The sequence below is a fragment of the Aulonocara stuartgranti genome (genome assembly GCF_965226115.1).
Source record: "Aulonocara stuartgranti genome assembly, chromosome: 13".
NCBI lineage: Eukaryota > Metazoa > Chordata > Actinopteri > Cichliformes > Cichlidae > Aulonocara > Aulonocara stuartgranti.
This window is the reverse complement of record NC_138949.1, coordinates 26,816,916-26,837,338: the sequence shown is the minus strand read 5'-3', so window position 1 is coordinate 26,837,338 and position 20,423 is coordinate 26,816,916. Positions and strand designations below refer to the sequence as shown.

The 20,423-nt window shown below is 39.2% G+C and overlaps 2 protein-coding genes across 4 annotated transcripts in view; one reads left to right on the top strand and one right to left on the bottom strand.

Moving 5' to 3' along the window:
• The window catches only part of kcnq5a (potassium voltage-gated channel, KQT-like subfamily, member 5a), a 114,741-nt gene that overhangs the window by 80,791 nt on the left and 13,527 nt on the right, over positions 1-20,423 (top strand). For 2 of the 3 annotated variants that reach the window (XM_082557096.1, XM_082557098.1), the window contains exons 3-10: positions 3,628-3,754; positions 4,320-4,495; positions 5,674-5,799; positions 7,060-7,170; positions 7,328-7,423; positions 11,016-11,204; positions 11,339-11,433; positions 13,331-13,357. In XM_082557096.1, the coding sequence (XP_082413222.1) occupies positions 3,628-3,754; positions 4,320-4,495; positions 5,674-5,799; positions 7,060-7,170; positions 7,328-7,423; positions 11,016-11,204; positions 11,339-11,433; positions 13,331-13,357 (947 nt within the window). The remainder of the gene's footprint in view (positions 1-3,627; positions 3,755-4,319; positions 4,496-5,673; positions 5,800-7,059; positions 7,171-7,327; positions 7,424-11,015; positions 11,205-11,338; positions 11,434-13,330; positions 13,358-20,423) is intronic. The other variant, XM_082557097.1, reaches the window with a different exon arrangement.
• LOC309720301 (uncharacterized protein) lies at positions 13,586-16,351 on the bottom strand. Its single transcript, XM_082557120.1, has 3 exons — positions 15,960-16,351; positions 15,547-15,829; positions 13,586-15,417 (listed from the first exon to the last, which is right to left on the bottom strand). Exons 1-3 carry the CDS (start codon positions 16,088-16,090, stop codon positions 15,175-15,177), a joined length of 657 nt encoding a protein of 218 aa, XP_082413246.1. The 5' UTR covers positions 16,091-16,351; the 3' UTR covers positions 13,586-15,174.

Here is a 20,423-nt window from a genome sequence, read left to right as displayed (position 1 = left end):
TGCACCTGCACTGACACATACATGCACAGACACACACACTCATACAAATAGTTGGACTCAATAGGTGGGTTTACATTATATGATTTTATGATAAAGTCATGCAGTAAAATAACTGTGTGTGTGTGTGTGTGTGTGTGTGTGTGTGTGTGTGTGTGTGTGTGTGTGTGTGTGTGTCTAAATCAGTTTGTTAAATCAGCCAGTTTTAACAGTGTGTACCTTGGACATGCTTGAGCAGAAAACAAATCTGTCAGCTAAGATAGTGATGAAAAAATAAAAGATATTGCAAAAATAACACAAAACAGTTTTACTTTTTGCACAGCAGAGATATTCATGAAGTGCTCATGGTGAAGCTCACTGTGGATGACTGACAGATCACACAGTGTACCATTATACACAGTATAACCAATATTATATAACTACTTTTTGTTAGTGGAGCTGTAGTGGCATACAGTATTTTTTCTTCCTATTATTTGGATTTGGTCCGATTTTTTAAAGGAACAGTTATTTCCAGTTATGAGACTTGCACGAGAAAAGTGAAAGGAAAGCAGATAGCTAAGGTTAGCATACATTTGAAAAGCAGACTTTCTAAATCCTTGTAAAGCTCACTGATTAACATGGGGTATCCTGTTGGCTTACTCTGTTATACTGAGTAATTACTTTATAACACTTTTATGTAAGCACAGTGACCTTCTGGAGTTTTGTCACTTTTTTAACCTTTATTGGTTCATCTCTTTAGATTTTAGCTAAAAGCTGACTATGACTTTATGTTTCATATGTCAAAGTTCTTAACAGCAAGATACTCTACAGGGTGGGCCATTTATATGGATACACCGTAATAACATGGGAATGGTTGGTGACATTAAAGTCCTGTTTGTGGCACATTAGTATATGTGAAAGGGGAAACTCCTCAAGATGGGTGGTGACCATGGTGGCCATTTAGAAGTCGGCCATCTTGGATACAACTTTTGTTTTTTCAATAGGAAGAGGGCCATGTGACACATCAAACTTATTGGTAATGTCACAAGAAAACCAATGGTGTGCTTGGTTTCAACGTAACTTTATTCTTTCATGAGTTATTTACAAGTTTCTGACCACTTATAAAATGTGTTCAATGTGCTGCCCATTGTGTTGGATTGTCAATGCAACCCTCTTCTCCCACTCTTCACACACTGAAAACAACACCACAGGAGAAATGCCAGCACAGGCATCCAGTATCCGTAGTTTCAGGTGCTGCACATCTCGTATCTTCACACCATAGACAATTGCCTTCAGATGAACCCAAAGATAAAAGTCTAAGGGGGTCAGATCGGGAGACCTTGGGGGCCGTTCAACTGGCCCACGACGACCAATCCACTTTCCAGGAAACTGTTCATCTATGCTCGGACCTGGCACCCATAATGTGGTGGTGCACCATCTTGCTGGAAAAACTCAGGGAACGTGCCAGCTTCAGTGCATAAAGAGGGAAACACATCATCATGTAGCAATTTCAAATATCCAGTGGCCTTGAGGTTTCCATTGATGAAGAATGGGCCCACTATCGTTGTACCTCATATACCACACCAAACCATCACTTTTGTTGGTCCAACAGTCTTGGAGGGATCCATCCAATGTGGGTTAGTGTCAGACCAATAGCGGTGGTTTTGTTTGTTAACTTCACCATTCACATAAAAGTTTGCCTCATAACTGAACAAAATCTTCTGCGTGAACTGAGGGTCCTGTTCCTATTTTTGTTTTGCCCATTCTGCAAATTCTGTGCGCCAATCTGGGTCATCCTCGTTGAGATGCTGCAGTAGCTGGAGTTTGTAAGGGTGCCATTTGTGAGTAGCTAATATCCGCTAAAGGGATGTTCGACTAATGCCACTCTCCAGTGACATGCGGCGAGTGCTACGCTGTGGGCTCTTGCTGAAGGAAGCTAGGACAGCCACTGATGTTTCTTCATTAGTGACAGTTTTTCTTGCGTCCAGTTTCACGAAACTTAGCAAGCAGTTTGCTGACTGTAGCATGGGAGATGGGTGGTCTCGTAGGGTGTCTTGCGTTGAAATCTGCTGCAATGACCCGGTTACTACGTTCACCAGATATCAACACAATTTCGATCCATTCCTCACGTGTTAACCTCTTCGACATGTCAATGGCTGTGAACAAAGAGAAACTTGTAAATAACTCATGAAAGAATAAAGTTACATTGAAACCAAGAACACCATTGTTTTTCTTGTGACATTACCAATAAGTTTGATGAGTCACATGGCCCTCTTCTTATTGAATTGAAGTTGTATGCAAGATGGCCGACTTCTAAATGGCCACCATGGTCACCACCCATCTTGAGGAGTTTGCCCCCTCACATATACTAATGTGCCAAAAACAGGACTTTAATATCACCAACCAATCCCATGTTATTACGGTGTATCCATATAAATGGCCCACCCTGTATGTTGAAAAAAGTGTTTGGCCACACCTCTTAATCTTTGAATTCAATTGTTTACAGTCCCAAAGGTGATTAGAATCACACACCTAGCAATGCAGTCTGCCTTTACAAAAATTTGTGAAAGAATGGATCTTTTAAAAGAGCTCAGTATTGGAGCATGGTACTGTAATAAGATATTAATAATCAGATCAATAATAATCAGTTTGTGAAGGTTCCTCCCTCCTAGATATTCCACGATCAAATGAAATGGTATAATTGCAAAGTTAAAGCCTTGATGGAACCAGGGCAACTCGGCCATGAAGTTACAGAGCAGGGTCGCCAAGCCCCAATGCTCTGAAGACTCATTAACTGGAAATTTCAAAACCTCTGGCATTTACAGCAACACAAAAAATGCACTAGGAGCATCATATCATGGGTTTCCATGGCTGAGCATCTCCTGTAGCATTAATGTGGACATGGACCAGTACATTGGCCACATTTTCCAAAGTAAAGTTTATATTTTCAAAGAATTGTTATAATTGTGGCTAATTATCAGCATGAAAACAAGTATTTTGAAAACAAATATTTTGGCAGGCTTTAGTCCAGCTGTTAGTCGCTTATCTGGAAAAAACAAAAAACAAAAAACGAAGCACTGTAGACTTTAAACAGGCTTTCCCTGTTATGATGAGTCAAAGTATCTGCAGTAAAGTTGTCTTTCTTATTACAGACATCTTTACTACCAAAGCAAGAAAAGCACAAGTTTAGCCATTAACCGTGTTAATGGCCTTGTAACACTGAATTATCACTGTAAGTCTGAATAGTGAATCAGTCTGCATTATGGGGAAAAAAACAAACAAACAAGGGCCTGGCTCACCTTAATGGTAAACAGTCATTAACAATGTTGTTAACTGCACCTTTTCTTTTCCTGTCAGGAACATCAACTTGTTTCATGTAGTGACTTTAAATTACCCTCATTAAAATGCATAAATATACAGTGATTATAGTGTAAGTGATGATTTTTTTTTTTTTACAGATTTACCTTTTTGACTTTTTGAAAAAAGCTATTGAAAGAATAACTTTTTAAGTCTATCTTTATGATGCTACGAGGTTCAAGCGTGAACTATTGTGTGTGCGTCCTGCGAGAGTTTGTGATGATTGTGGTGTTTGACTATTTTTATGATGCTACAAGGTTCAAGTGTGTGAATTATTGTGTATGCATCCTGCAGGAGTTTGTGATGATTGTAGTGTTTGGCCTGGAGTACATCATCCGAATATGGAGTGCTGGCTGTTGTTGCCGCTATCGAGGCTGGCAGGGACGTCTCCGCTTTGCCAGAAAACCGTTTTGTGTCATAGGTAGGTCTGTGTGAAGATGTTGCTATGTAACTGTACAATTTATGGATGCAGCCATTCACAACTCCAAACAGTTTAATTGTGTTTGTATAGCGTTCTTTTAATATCTTCCCTGTGATGTTACATATAGTTTCTTATATAAACAGGTTCATAAGTAGGAAGTTATACTTTTGTTGCAACAATGTTGATAAAACTTGTCTTCCCTTAGTTACTACAGGTACAGTTACCACTGTCACAGCTATGCGTAGAACATAAAAACACACATTTTTAAAAGACTGCAGTTCTCAGTTCTTACTTTGGTGTTCAAGCAAGGAAGACGTCAATATTCTCGGGAAATTCAGTGAGACAAAATACGTATGATATCTTAAAGCTGTAGATTTAATGACAAACAAAGACTTATGTAAACATGTAAATAAAAGGAAAACAACAGCTTCTAGCGAATAAGTAGCTGTTTTAAAGGTGACGGATGGCAGGTTGGATGGATTTAGAAAGTAGGTGAGTCAACCACAGTTCCTGTTACTAATATTGTGAAACCCATGACCTTTAATTTCCCTCTTTTACTCCCCAGACATCATCGTACTTATCGCCTCAGTTGCTGTGGTTTCAGCTGGTAGCCAGGGTAACATCTTTGCCACATCTGCGCTGCGTAGCCTTCGCTTCCTTCAGATCCTGCGCATGGTGCGCATGGACCGTAGGGGAGGGACCTGGAAACTGCTTGGATCTGTAGTTTACGCACATAGTAAGGTAGGGCTTTTTTTAACAGTCATTTCAGGAGTCTATCTACAACTAAACATATAGAGAGGTGTTTGGATCTGTGTGTGTTTGTCTAGATCACTAGGTGGCCTGATTTTGTAGGTTTGCTAATGGTGTGTGTTGCTACATTTGCTAACAACCCACCTCTTTTATTGTGTATTACAAATCACTGTTGTATGTTAATTAAACGAATATAGTATACAAAATGTAATTAATCATCTAAATTATTTCAAATACAGAAATAAACCTATGACTGTTTCTGCGGCTGAAGTGGAGCTGGCTTTAAACTACTTTGTATCAGACTTACTGGAATGACTGTTTACACAAACCTTAACTTAAAAGCTTGAAAGCATTAAGTAACTTTAGCTGTCAAAGAAGTCTAAAATGTGACTGGACATTTTACTTGCTCGTTCTACTGCTGAGCTGCTCTTTGGACTGGCCCCAGTACCTACTCCAATAAAGCTGCAGTCTCACCTGCTTAAAAGGGCAGCAGAGCAGTTCGTCAGGGCCACTTTTGATTTAATGTGAGCAGCCTGTCGCCATTTCCGTAAACCTTGTTAAAAAAAAAAAAAAAAAAAAATCATTTCAAAGCCAACATCCTTCTGTAAGACTTGAAACTTGCAGTGAGATTTTACATCAGCAAACTGAGCTAATTGGAAACTGTCACATTTATTTAAAATAGCATCAATGCAATGTTGTTGAGTTGTTATATGGCACCTGACAATCTGTTAGTGCTAGTTTTTAATCACCATTTTCACAGGTACTTTATAAAGTATGCTATTACTGTTCTGATTGATATATTATATGCAGATGTAATTTCTTTTATTTGCCAGTTGCATGTACTCCTGATATTGTGACCATCCGTCTTGTTTATGCATTTATGTTCATATTTATTTTGTACTGTATTCACTGTTGGTGCAGTGAACTTTAAATTGACCAAATTTTCATTGAAAAATATTGTTTTTTTTCTCCATACCACAAACCAAGTTGAAAAGTGGGGAAAAGATAATAATGTTACTTATTGACTTATGTGGAGTGGTGAAAATCTCAATAGGGAGCGATTATATTCAAAAGAAAAAATCAATCAATATCTTTCACCATGTTTGCAGCACAAGGTTAGAAATCATCTTTATGAAAATATAAAGATCTTTTATCTGTATTTCTTGCAGGAGCTGGTGACTGCCTGGTATATAGGGTTTCTGGTGTTGATCTTCTCCTCCTTCTTGGTCTATCTGGTGGAGAAAGAATTCAACAAGGAGTTTGCCACCTACGCTGATGCTCTGTGGTGGGGCACGGTGAGCACATGGAGATGCACACTAACCTGGCACACGGCATGCTGTAAAACACAGCCGGTTAAAATTATTTTAGTCCTGTTTGTGACATCCTGAAGTCTCAGCTAAAATAACCATAACTTAATTGAATGACAGCTGAATCATTTGTATTAACTCTTAAAATGAACTCTTAACTCTTAAAATATTCCAAACCCATCATAATTTTTTCACATGCAAAAAATAAAGAAAACTTTTGTCGCTCTGATCTTGCAGCAGTGACATATTTCTTTTCATAGTTTGTCTGTGACCTTAATGACACCTGCAATACAAAAACAAGGAAGAATGGTCTTTAAATTCACACTTGGCTGGCTATACCGCACTGTTTCCTCCTTTGAAAATATGGACACAGACAACACACAAACAAGAAACGGCCCAATCAATAAAGTCAATTTTCTCCTGCGGCCAGGTGCGACTGGCCTATTCGGCTTGTGGGAATGACACATGCTGCGACCTTGGAGAAGATTCTGTCTGGTAGACACTAAAAACTGTAGTATTATACTTGCTAAAAGCTCAAGTTTAGATACATTTAATTTTAAGGTGAAAAAACAGAGATCCAGAAGCCAGTTTCACAGATTTAGAACCTGCATTTCACACAGCTTTCGAAATGCTGAGGATATTTTCCTTCACACTGATTAATCTTTTATTCCCTGGTTGGAAAAATATGAACATTTGGGAGATGCACAGCGTGCCATTCAGCAGATGTTGGTGTTCTTTAATTCTGTTTAATAAGTGCATTTGAGAAATTTGTTTGAAAGTAATTAACTCTTGTCTTTACCGGTTATTGAAGATTATAAAAATTATTAATATCACTTATATTTGGAAATTCATTTGAAATGAAGTTTAACAAATAATACTATAGCCATGTAGATAGGAATGTGGTACCTTGAAGGCAAGATGTTTTTGTTAAATGTAATAAAATAATGTGAACTGCTTCTGTGCACTTTTCAGTCTTTGTAAGAATATCAGTTAAATTTGAGGAAGTAAAACCAAAAAGCAGACAGTACATAAACGTGCACAGCTCAGTCTCTACTTGTACTTGTACGCTTTTACAATACTGTGAATGTGATGCATGCTTTGATGTTCATATCTGTTGTGTATATGAAAGCGTTGAGTCTCTTTTATTTCAGCGTGCAAAAATATAATTTCCTTCATCCTGTGAGTTAAATTGTATAAATAAAATGATGTTGGCTATGATTATTTGAGTAGTGTCCTCTGAACTTTCAGATCACCCTTACAACTATTGGCTACGGTGACAAGACCCCACAGACGTGGACGGGGCGGTTATTATCAGCGTGTTTTGCTCTGCTGGGGATCTCCTTCTTTGCCCTGCCAGCTGTGAGTAAAACATCGTGGCGCAATGACTGATTACACTTTCTGTATTTCTTCAAAATAATCTGTACATATTACACAAATAAGAGCAGGTGCTTTTTTTCTCTATGGTGAATTTTCTTCAAGTTTAAACTCAGTGTGTGTCTTTGTTTTCTCCACATAGGGCATCCTAGGTTCAGGCTTTGCCCTGAAGGTGCAGGAGCAGCATCGACAAAAGCACTTTGAAAAAAGGAGGAACCCAGCTGCCAGCCTCATCCAGGTAGATACTCAGACATGCAGAGAACAAACACACCTCACCTCGACTGATGTTTTTTTTCAGTAGAAGCAGCTGAGTACCAGTGTGAATAGAAAAAAAAATTCCCTTTATGTGAAAATGTTCATGGATTTGTGCGTAGTTCACGTCCGTTTTGCCTGTTTTTAAATAAAAGCATGAGTGTGTCCACTCTTTACCCTTTGTTGAAGTGCAGGTGTGCATCACTTCTATTACTGTAGGGGTGTTTCATTAAGAGCATACTTAATGTGAGTGTGTGTGTGTGTGTGTATGTGTGTATTATGCTCTTCTCGGCCTTGTCAAGGTGTAGTTGGTGATGACTAACAGTGTGTGAGGCACACTGCCGACTCTCAGGTCCAACTGCAACACACACTGCTGGGATTTATGAGCCGTTTCCATGGCGATCATTCCCTGGGCGGACGCTCCTTCAAACTATCACTTATTGTAATAGACAAGACCAGCTGCATTGCTTGCTAATGAACAATAAATATCTGCTGTGGAGTGTGTTCCCTGAAGTGCGCAGCTAAATGTGTGTGTGTCTCTTTTTTGCATGTATTTGTGAGACTGCATGTGTTTGTTTTTGTGTAGGCGTTTGTCTGTTCTGTCTACCTTCTCCTATCTTACGAACTACCTTGCACTACTTTCTGAAATTTTCCGGTCAGTAATAGAATCCAAACTCGAACGTCTGAGTCTCACGCTGCTGTTTCGAATGTTGTTCTAATCTGTATCAGTTATGATAATATGATAGTATCAAGTTCGCCAACTGTTAGACACAGCTAGACAAAAACTTCCTCACACTTTAAATCCAAAACTCTACTGCTGACCCAGTTTTAAAACTGCATATTTGGAAGTGGAAATCTGGAAATCTAAATTGTTACCCAAACTGTCTGTCATCATTTGCATCTGTTTCTTAATGAAGGGGTTTCTAGACTGTCATAGTAGCCTGACAAGATCTTTCCCTTTCCAAGGATATCTACAAATGCGGCCAAGAAGTCTTGCATTTTCTTCCCTCATTGTCCCATATCCGCTGTCAGTCGTTTGACGAAGCAACCGAGCGATCATTGTCATGCTTGTAAAGAACTATCTCATAGTAATGTAAATATGTCAATCAAACTAAACCAAAGGAAATCCAAAGCATACAAACAATGGAAACTAAACTTCACTGTTGGTCACATGCAGCAGTCTGGTCTTAATATCAACCTGATAGCTCAGGGAATGCCGTTGTAATTTCTTTATGTTCTAAATAGAGCATATGTCGGTGCATATCATGTGTTTTAGTGAATAATTAATGGTAACATTAAGATACAATTTCTTAGATACTTTGCCATCTGTTTGACAGCATCTTCCTGATGAAAATAAATGAGTAAATAATTTATACATAGCATTATGGATCCACTTTATTCTCACTGTATGCACACACATGGTATGGGTGCTTTTCCCTTCCAAATAAGTAGTCGGATGATATGGGTAAAGTTTTCATAAATATTTATATGAATAATTCATTAAATCAAACCAATGTTTTGTCTGATCTCCTTGTTATGTATAAATATCTGTTGTTAGCATAGACGAAATCCAGTTGGAGCCCAACTGATCCTTAATAACCCACTAAGTGAACAATTAATCCAGTGTGTTGGTCTTGTTCCTCTTTTACTGGCTGTGTATCAAGTATCTGGTCACTGTCTGTTATCTGCCAAGTTCATAACATTTTCCTCAACAGGTAAAAGGAAACTTGGAAGCACCTGTGAAGTGTTAAATATGTGGACGGCGTCATTACTCTGTCGCTTCACTCCCCTCATCTCACGCAGCTCTCCCTGCTTTTAATCGCTATTTTCTGTGTGTGCATAACAGAATATTACTACTGTCCTCAAGCCTTCACAGCTGGTCAATTCGAAATTTCAACATCTGTCATGGTCGTTTTGCCAAATAACTTTTTGTGTAATTTTCAGAACAAGATTGAATCTATAAATGATAAAAAACTGTCCACATAATAATCAGCAGCCAAAACTGACTAGCGTTTGGCAGGTGGTCAGTGTTAATTTTCCATCCTGTCTGTGTGAAGTGTTTATATTTGGGTTTTCCAAGTCATGTCTGAAATCTTGTAACCATACCTGGCAAGTTTGAGGAGGCTGAGTCAGCTGCAAGTAAATTATGGTTGACGATGTAAAGGAAGCAACCTTTAAAAGATAGGTGGCACACAGCTTGTGGCCTCATCAGTTATTACTTTTGAATTAGGTTCACTGTTAATCTGGCATAGAAGACTGTATGACCGGCTCAGTTAAATAAGATGATGTATAAAGAGTACTTTGTGTCCATCACTGGCTCTGACAAACACCCTAAACACACTGATGTCTCATCCTGCCCCACTGTTACAACTTGCTGATAACTTTACCAGCAAACACGCGATTTCCATAGATAAATTTAAACAGTCTGTTGCACTTAATATTTCTCCTGCACTGAATTTAGAAGGTGTCCTAATCTTTTAGTTTAGCCTAAATGCTAAACTAAAAGCACATATATTTTGTAGACATAGATATATACATGAAAACTTGATGATTTTTAAGTTTTGTTTTTTGTTTTTTCTGCTGTTATTTCAATTATATTTGCATGTTCGAAATAAAATTATATCTACCTATCTAAATGCCAAGAAGCCATTTAATTTCTGATGTACAATCACCATAGCGACAAAGAGCAATTAAATCCATGCACAGCTAAAAGGAAAACAATTCACGGCTCTCCACACTCTTTGTATTAGGCGGCTGTGTCTCCTTGTCACTTCCATCTGCCAGCAATAAACTGATAAATGCCTAAGAGCAGATGTTTGTGTGAAAGTATTACGACGGGTTAAAGAAACCCAAATGTTTTTTAAAAGCTGCTGAAATTAAAAAATAAATAAATACAGGAATGACTGAACCTTTATAAAGACCATATTAAAAGCAAAAATAGGAAAACTGAGAGTCAACATGCTTATGTAGGTAGAAGGCACATTTCTCACTGATAGGTCAAATACAATCTGGTATATTCCTCCAAGGTAGGCCTCCAAGATATTTTTAATTTTATTATATTTCTTAGGCCAGCTAGCATTAGATTTCCTACAGCTAATAGCCATATGGTGCTAAAATAATCCTTTGATATTGTGAAATCCAGCAAACCTGATGCTTTTTGTTAGCATTTCAGCCCATGTTTGCATTTTATACAGATATGTTTTAGACATATATAACAGATTGCACTCTGTCTCTGTAGTTTAGCATTGCTTTGACAAAAGTTTAAAAACTCCTTGCCTAAGTAGAAGTTAATATGGAATAGCATTAGAACACTGGTTTCACACTTTTGTTCATATCTTTGAGAAACTATGTCAAATTAACTACAGTGACTGTAAATGACACAATTTACTCTTCATGTCTGTACGGACAACCTCCACAATATCTGCCAGGTGGTTACAGGCTTTTAAACTGGAAGTTACGTTTTCACATAAACCTCAGTCTATTTTTCCTCACCAAGTTTGTGTCATTTCTGTGTGTTCGTGCGTGTGCACATGTGAATGTGTTTGTGTCTTGTCCATCTCTGCTCCTCCCCCACCCAGGCAGCTTGGCGTATGTACTCCACCGACGGTGCTCGTCCCTACCTCAGAGCCACCTGGCACCACTACCAAAGCGCTCTCCCCCCCCTCAGGCATGTATCCCCTCCACCAGCACCACCACCATCACTGCCCCACCTCCCTTCAACATCCCCCAACCGCACCGCATCAACACTCCCCCCGAAAACTAATCAGGTTTTTCTTTTTCCCTCCTCACTTTTCTTCTCTCACTTCCTACCCAACCTATATGATCCTCCCTCACCCCTTTTTTGCTCCGTTTATTGTTCGATTTATCATTACTTTATTTATCCTGTTGACTCTGCACGTAGTGTGTCTGGCGTAGTTATGCTGCTGATGAGAACTCGGTTTCCATTGCTACCTGGAAGCCTCATTTGAAGGCGTTGCATACCTGCAGCCCCGCCAAGTAGGTAACAACTTACAGACTTACAATCATGGCCTCTGCTGCTCAGCCCTCCTTCTCATCTTTTCCTCCTCACCTGGTGTGTGTTCACCTCCTCTGGTGTAACCTTGGCTGCTGTTTCATTGCATAACTCATTGTTATGAATCATTGTAACGTTCTTTTTTTCATAAGCATACCAAACTCTGGAATGTTTTGCTGATGGCATAACTTTCACTATCCTCAGATTCACACATAAGATTTGTCAAATCTTATGTGTGCAACATATATGGTTGCTGATGTGTTTTGTTAACAGTTTGTCTGATGATTGAGTACATTTTGTAAATATTTAGTGCTGAAAATGCCTGCCAGACAGGTTAAAAGAAAATGCAGGCAAAGGTCATTTCAACATTAAAAAGAAAGAAAGTACTTTTTAAATTTTTTGGACTGTAGCACAAATTTAACAGATGCCAAAGATTATGAGATGCCATTAATTCAAATTCTAGCTGACTTGATGTTTAATTAAACTATGAATTCAGCCTGGGTAAAATTAGCACATTACTTTCAGCAAGTCAGACAGAAATATTGAGCTGGCATGAATATGAGTGAGTTTTGCGATGTACTAATATTTGTTTTGTCCTGCATTTTTGAAGCTGTGCCAGTATACAACCAGTCTTGTGGGGGGGAAAAGGTTCCACACGACTGTATGCAATCCTGTTAAAAAAAAGTACACCCCATGATTCAGAGAACCACCTTCAGAAACAGTAACTTAAGTTAATCATTTTCTATTCACATCTGCCTCTCACATGTTTTTCAGAATTTTTCAGTTTGTGAGGTTTGTGGACATTTGTTTAAAAATCCTTCAGGTGACAGTTGTTGAGATTTGGCGCTATGTGAATTGAATCATTCATTCACGTTGAAGTGTGGACTTTGACTGCACCTTGATTGTTTTCTATTTCATAGATTTACTTTGTGCTTGGCATCATTGCACTGGTGCGTGTCCCAGTTTAGGGTAAGCTTTATCTGTCAGACAGATATCCTCATGTTTCACTCAAGAATACTTTGGTATACTTTATGGTCAACTCAATGAGTGCAAGTTGCCATGGTCACTATCATGCTTGACAGTTGGTACGACGTATTTGTGGTAATATGCTGTTTGATTATTGCAAACATGGCACTTCGCATTATGGCCAAACAGCTCCACTTTAGCCTAGTCTTTCCAAATTAAATTGTTTAAGTCTTTTGGTTTGTTAAGATGCAACTTTGCAAAGCTAAACCATGGTGTTGTAATGTTTTCACAGAGAAGAGGCTTTCCTCTGGCAACACTTTAAATAAGCCATAGATTTTTAGCTGTTTTTTGTAACTTAACATGCTTACTGAGGCCTGTAGAGTCTGACATGTAGCTCTTTTTTGTGCGTATTTTTGCTGATCATTGCAGGGTCTAACTCTGCGCTGAATTTGCTTTGAAATCTACTCTTGAGAAGATTGTGGCATTGTGTTAACATGTAGCTGAATGATCCAGATCAGGAAACTGCCAAAATACTTCTTTTATAGAGGTGGTCACACTTACTGATGATCAGTTAGTCACATGCACCTGGCTGCTACTTATCCTCTTAGTTACTGTAGAAGCAGTGAGGGTGTACTTTGTTTTTTCTCAGGACTTCATAGAGTCCTAAAAAACCATGACTGTACTTTTCTGATTTCCATGTCTATCCTTTACCTAACATTTAGCCTTGTGGTGCATGGCTGCTTGCATGTGATGAAAGTAATTAAACCATTGGACTCAAATTTATTTCCTTTTGCCTCCTTTTGGCTTGATGCTTCCCATATCCATTAATGGCAACATCTTTACAATCCTCATTTAATCTGCTGGGTTACTGATTTCTCTCCCTTTTTCTCCTCTTTTCCCCACTAACCCTTAAAGGAAAGAGCAGGGCGAGGCTACTTACAGGTTTGTATGACTCTCAGCTCATACTGACAAAGACACAAACACGTAAACAACTTAACATGTGATACAATTGTTCGATTATTTAGACGATTGTTTAATGACTTACACATTTTATAGACTGATTTCTGCTCTTATCTGGATTAGCTGGTTGTTTACTCCAGTCTTAGTTCGTTTGTCATTTGATTGTGTTGACAAATAAGAAATGGATGGTTTTTTTTGTTTAGTGACATTTATTGCAGATTGCAGCTGACATCAAAGGGCAGAGACAAAAGGCTCAGTTTCTTGGTTTCTTTATTGATTTATGGAATGACTGAACCCTTATTTGCCCTCACATTACTTAACAGAATCTAGCCATAGTTTTGATTTGACATATGCTAAATGTACAATATTGCCCAGATGAATTGGAGAGGAGAAAAACTGTTCAAAAAGAGAGAGGCTGTGCTGCAGTGTTATGATACAACATAAAAAGGGTAATGAGCAATAGTGGACAGTTAATGATTATCAAGGCTGATTTGTTCTGATAAAAGAAAACCAGATGTGCAGTGTCACCCTTTACTTATTTTCACTGTTAGGAAATTCTGCTAATATATTGCAGTTCATTGATTTGAACTAAAACAGTGACATAATTAAGAGGTCACAAATGAGACTAGCACTCAACCCAACAATATGAAATTTCCCCTTGTGGGACTAATAAAGGTATATCAATTCAATTCAAACAACAACAGACACTGAAATTCCTCAGGGCCCAGGCGATATACTTAGCAAATTTGAAATAGACTGAATGACAGGTTTCGAAACACACACACAATCTTGTTTTCATTTCTTAGTCGGAACATCTTATTGCCATAATGCTTTCCCTACCTGCATACCCTAACCATCAGAAATGAATGCCTAACTCTAACCTAACCATAACCTAATTGTAACCATGACACTATGGTTTTTCTCAAATGCTAAAACACATTTCAAATGTTTCCACCATGTTCCCCAATGTCTAAACACAACACCCTTTTCTAAAGCTACATAAACACAACCACACCTTTCCACTGCAAAACTCAAACTTTCACACCAAAAGAGCAGCTTGAAGCTTTCAAAAATGTAAACAATATACACATCATTACACACTACAGCAAAACAATTGAAAACACAATGCTCAATTTGTGAGAAGGTTCTTTGTTTCATAATTACATATTTTTAGAAACCATACAGTAACGGATCGTCATAGATCTCTGCAGAGGATTAGGCATTTAGATTTGTGAGTTTCATATGAAGAGTATAAATCTATAGAAAATCCTGCATGTACGTACACTACTGTAACACAAAAACAGAATCTATTGCAAACAACAATACTCCTGAAAACATGATCAGGGTGTGAAGTTAGTCACACCACACACACCACAATCACTGTGCGGCATCATGTCGCTGTGCTGCATCGGGCCACATCACCTCATCCACATCGCAGGCTATATTGTCTCTTGCCAGGCACCGCGGGAAAAACGCCCTGGAATGGCAAATCCATCCTTGGAAGGCCTCCGCTGGGATGTCAACACAGGCCAGCTCCATTGCCCTTAGGTTCTCTCTTGTGTATGGTTGTCTGTCATAAACCTTCCATCTCCACGATGAGAAGAACTCCTCTATACGGTTCAGGAAAGGGGAGTATGGTGGCAGACAGACGTTTAAAAAGTGGTCACTGTTGGTGGTGAACCACTCTCTGATTTGGTTTGTTCTGTGGAAGCGGACATTGTCCCAAATGATCACATAAATGTGATGTGCGGGCCCAGGATGGTCTTGTTGGCGGTCCAGGAGGATGTCTTTTAGCTCTTCTAGGAAGGTGAGGAGACGTTGGGTGTTGTAAGACCCAAGGACAGCATGCCGGTGGACACGCCCCTCCAAACCCATGGCCGCACAAAGGGTAATATTACCCCCCGTTGGCCAGGGACCTCAGTGATGGCTCTTTGGCCAATGATGTTACGGCCTCTTTGCCTTTGTTTCTGCAGGTTGAAGCCAGCCTCATCCAGGAAGAGGTACTCATGAGGTCTGGTCATCACGTCCAACTGTAATATCCTCTGTGAAAATGTGAAAGTGCACAGGTGTTCAGAACAGTCAATCAGGTAGCACAGTATTGTCCAGAAGTAATGTAGGCCACTGAGCAACACAGTATGTACACTAACTGTACTGTGAACATGGATACTTACTTGCACATACTCGTAACGCAGGTCTTTGTGTCGCGCAGAGTTGCGCTCAAAGGGAACCCTATAGACCTGCTTCATCCGCGTCTTTTTGCACCAGACAACTCGGTCTATTGTGGCCAAGCTGACATCGTCAATGCTCTCAAAGTTGACATTATCGGCAATGACTTTGTCTCTGATCTCCCGGAGTCTGATGAGGTTGTTCCCACGAACCATATCCACAATGAGGGTTTCTTGTGCTGCTGTAAATATGGCAACCCTCCCACCTCTATGTGGCATTCTTTCAACTCTAAAGAAAGAAACATGTGTTGTCAATTGGCATGTGTTACAATACAGTCACAACTGATTTGAAACCAATAGACTACTTTCACAGGTTTGTAAAACTTTATTGTGACAAAGAAAGCAAACGAGTACAATACCTGTTGTGTTGTCTGAATGCCCTGATAATGGTGGCCACGGTGAACCTACTCAGGTTCGGACGGACTCTTAGTCCTGCTTCAGCCATTGTCATGCCATGGACAATGACACGGTCAATGACTGTTGCTCGCATCTCGTCCGTAATGATGGTGCGAGGTTGTCTTGCACTCCCTCCTGGACGTTCTCCTCTCCCATGTTGGCCTCCTCCTCTTCCTCGTTGGCCTCCTCCTCTTTCTCGTTGGCCTCCTCCTCTTTCTCGTTGGCCTGCTCCTCTTCCTCGTTGGCCTGCTCCTCTTCCTCGTTGGCCTGCTCCTCTTCTTCCAGGGCCAGCTCTTCTCCCTCCTCTGCATCGACTTCCTCTTCCCTGACTCTGCCTTCATCCATTGTGTGTTTGGAATCTTCGGCATACTGTGCACTCTGAACTTGCTTTTATACATGTGGTCACAGCATTAGCAACAGGTGTCTTCAATTTTGAGTCGTTGTGTGTAATGAATGACGCCAGGTCTGTTCATTGTGTTCAAATATTGCTGACTGTGGCAAGCATGTTGCATCACATGAGCTTTCATTTGAGAAGATGAGCAGAGTTCTTTTGCAACTTGTGTTTTAGCAAGGCAAGATGTGTTTAGATTTATGACGACGGAGGATTGTGTTCTGTGACTAGTGTCTTCATGTGACATGTGTTTATGATATTGGTAAATGATGGCTAGATTTAGTAAATGTGTTTAGACAACCGGTCATTTGGTTTAGAGCAGGGGTGGGCAATTCCAGGCCTCGAGGGCCGGTGTCCTGCAGGTTTTAGATCTCACCTTGGGTCAACACACCTGAATCACATGATTAGTTCGTTACCAGGCCTCTGGAGAACTTCAGGACATGTTGAGGAGCTAATTTAGCCATTTAAATCAGCTGTGTTGGTTCAAGGACACATCTAAAACTTGCAGGGACACCGGCCCTCGAGGCCTGGAGTTGCCCACCCCTGGTTTAGAGGATTGGCTTTTGTGTTTTAGCATTTGAGAACAACTGTAAAACCATATTTTGAGTCTCAAAAATGCCTTCAAACTCATGGGGACGTGCATTTTGTCCCCATAAGGGACTGTTGGTCCCCACAAGTGTAGTAGTATTCAAGTTTTGGTCCCCATAAAGATATGTAAACATGGTACACACACACACACACACACATACAGACATGCAGGCACACATATGGTGCAGAGACTGTGCAGAATTTAAAAGTCAGGTAGGCAGAAGTGTGGTAATGGAGACAATTTTTTAATTATGAGCAATTGCTCAGCAAACAAGTGCTACTTTCAAACAATCTTGTGAAACAACAGAATGCTTTTTCTTTCAATTTTTTTTACCTCAATTTTCTATCTCAGTTCATAAACTGTGATGGTGATTGTCTTTGCCGTGTGTCTGCGTGTGTGTGTGTGTGTGTGTGTGTTTGTGTGCATATGAACGCACACCCTTCTTCAAACACAGGAGCCTGTACCATGTCTGTACCATGACGCACATTTTCCATTGGGATTGTATTTATATAACTCATCAAACACAAGTCTAGAAGAGACAGACCAAAGTTGAAAAAGAGGGAGGAGAGGGGAGATAGAGGATTTCAGAGAGGGGAAAAAGACAGAGAAAGATTTGTGAGTTTAATTATGCTAGTATAATTTTTACAGTGCAGCACTTCTTTGGCAACATTTGGGGACCTTATGTTGAGACAGCAGCTTTTTAAGGCATTTACACTTAAAACACCACCACACATACGTATATAAAAAAAACAGTTTACACTCTCAGTCAAACACACAAGCAAATGTGCTTCTCATCCTTAAACAAAATAGCATTTAATTAGGCTTTGTTGCTTTCACAACAACATTAATTCCCCAGAAATCCTTCTGTTTAAAAGACTGTGTTTAATTAGGTTTTCCTTTCTTAGAAACAATTTACACTCGTTTAATCATAATTATGCACACTTTTATGACACTGCTTCTCTTCTAAATGTTCTCCTCCACCAAGGGAACTCATAACACTCTCTGTTATTAGTGGTTTTACAGACTGCCAACTGTGGCTGTTTGGCGGCGGTAGGTGCCGTGGTAAACGGCTGGTGGTTTTTGTTTAAGCAGACTTGTAAACACCAGCAGTAGTAAACATTAGGCGCACCACAAAGTGCTACAGCAGGCATCATGCTGAGCATAAGTGTGCTGGATATTGGCAGTGAAAAGAAACATGAAATAAAGATTAACGGCGGTTTAATCATTAGGTTATGCGTATAGACAGGTGTGTGTGAGAGTGTGTGTGTGTGTGTGTGTGTGTTCATACCTCCATGTGCAGTGAAGTATAACTCAATCCCACTGATAGTAGTAGGTAGACTTCCAAAGAATTTGTCTTTTTTCTAACATTTCCTTTGTCTATTTTTAACCAGAGAACTATTTCTCATCATTTAAGTGTGAAATTATATCTCTAGCCGACTCACCTCCTTCCTGATAAGAAAACATTTCTTTGCAATGACACTGTTCATGTGAAAATATTTATTTATTCCACAACACTGTTGAAAAACCAGCATTCACTTCAAACTGGGCCAAATAAACTGGCAAGCATGGCAGCTTTTAATTTAAAGTTTTAGACAACGGAGGAGAGGAGACAGAACATATGGATTTGGTTTGCTTGTATTGGATGCAGTATTTGCACATAGATTCAGTTGGACATACTTTGTACTAATAAACTGTCAGTTTAAATTCTGATAAATGTCCAGTCTGACTCCAGCTCTGCAGCTCAGGGATCCAACAACAATGGCACCGACAGGAAATTTGTTGGATTTGTACTGTAAATATGTTTGTCTTCCCAAAAGTGAGGGAAAACTGAGTACAGGTGGTTATACCCATTCCCATCCCTCTTTGAATTATATCCCCTGCCCCTGTGTTTGCTGTGCATCAATATTGACTGTAGAGAATTTCTCCACTGTGAGCTGAAATCTGCTCCAGGTTTAATATCCTCCCTTATTTATCCCTTTCTTCTCCATCCCTTTCCCTCCATTTCATTCATCTGTCCCTTGTGCTCTAGTAAGGGTCTAAGTAATGGAAGGCTCTTCAGAAGGTATTCTCGGAAATATAGGAGGTACCTACAGTACTACCCAGCATCCTCTCTGCCCTGCCCTTAGCCCTTAGAGTAACTTGTGAGAATGAATGACTAATGGCATGGAGGAGAACAAAGAGAACCCCACTTAACTGCCTTCTTACAGTGCTTCCTTACCCGGTTATTTTTTTATCCCATAAAGGAATTTGTCTCTTTGACTATTGCTGCCTGCTGCCTGTCTATCCCAAACAAGTCTTTGTTACTGCATTAAAAATTAAAGGGAATTCCACCTAAAGTCATTGCAGAAGTAGACTTTGTTTTACAAGGTACTATTTTCAAAAGCAATACCAATTTTTTTTTTCCTTAATATGATTAAGGAAAAAAATTGCAGCAGTAAACAAATTGCATGTTGAAACCCCTTTTGTTCTTAAAAGGATTCAATAAACTGACATTATGGCATGCTGCTTGTCACGACTCTTTCCTAATTTGATTTCATTTAATTGCAAATTATGGATATTTATACTAGTTTCTCAGGGAGACACTTTAATAAAATAAGGAAATCATGGATCTGGGCTTGTTATCCTAAATTATCTCTCAACAGCATATATGTAGCTCTTCTATATTTACTGTTAACGTCACTGTTACATTACTGCTGTACCTCCCATTTAAATCATTATGCCAATCAATGATGGAAACTATGATAACACAAAAAGATCTATTTCTCTCCAACTATTTGTCTCAGTCCACAATATTGGATTTTTATTTCTGTTTATTAATAACAGTACGTGTATAATATCACATCGTTACTGTATTGCTCAGTGATAATTTATAGTTTTAGCTTGTGCATTGCAGCACTGAATTGTGTTGCTACACAAGTAAGAGAAAGGAATGGTAATATTGCACAGGTCTGTAAGTTTCAAGAAACAATAGTAGATAAATTGGTAAATTGATCACTGAATCTCAGGTGAGATACTGTGGTCTGAACAAAAAGATGATTTTTTTTGACATGGAAATTGTGCTGGAGCTTTGCATCTCTCTCATCGATCTGCTGCATTGCATGCTGATCAATTTGCCCAAGAAGCATACAGTAATAGTTTGCTGCAGTGCATCTCATTGATTTTGAACTTTCTGCATACCCAGCAGCCCCTTAAAGGTTTCCAAAGATGTGAACATTATGTCATGAATTTCATTTTTGTTTGTCATTTTTAAATGTTTGTGATATCATTAGGTATTTATTTAGCCTGACAAAAATTGGGGTGATAGAGGAAGACCAAGTTTGTTTGATTTAATAGAAATAAAAGTGAAAATGTGATCATAAATAACTACATTAAACAGTTATATGCTTCAAAAAACCTCATTAATGATTAACCTTTTGATACTGGTTTTAGTAGACTTACCTGTGACTA

Excerpts from the sequence above, each read along its gene's own strand:
- LOC309720301 (XM_082557120.1), bottom strand. The coding sequence starts at position 16,090 with ATGCGAGCAACAGTCATTGACCGTGTCATTGTCCATGGCATGACAATG. Across the intron at positions 15,830-15,959 it reads GCATTCAGACAACACAACAG|AGTTGAAAGAATGCCACATA; the intron begins GTATTGTACTCG and ends TTCTTTCTTTAG. Across the intron at positions 15,418-15,546 it reads TGCGTTACGAGTATGTGCAA|AGGATATTACAGTTGGACGT; the intron begins GTAAGTATCCAT and ends ACATTTTCACAG.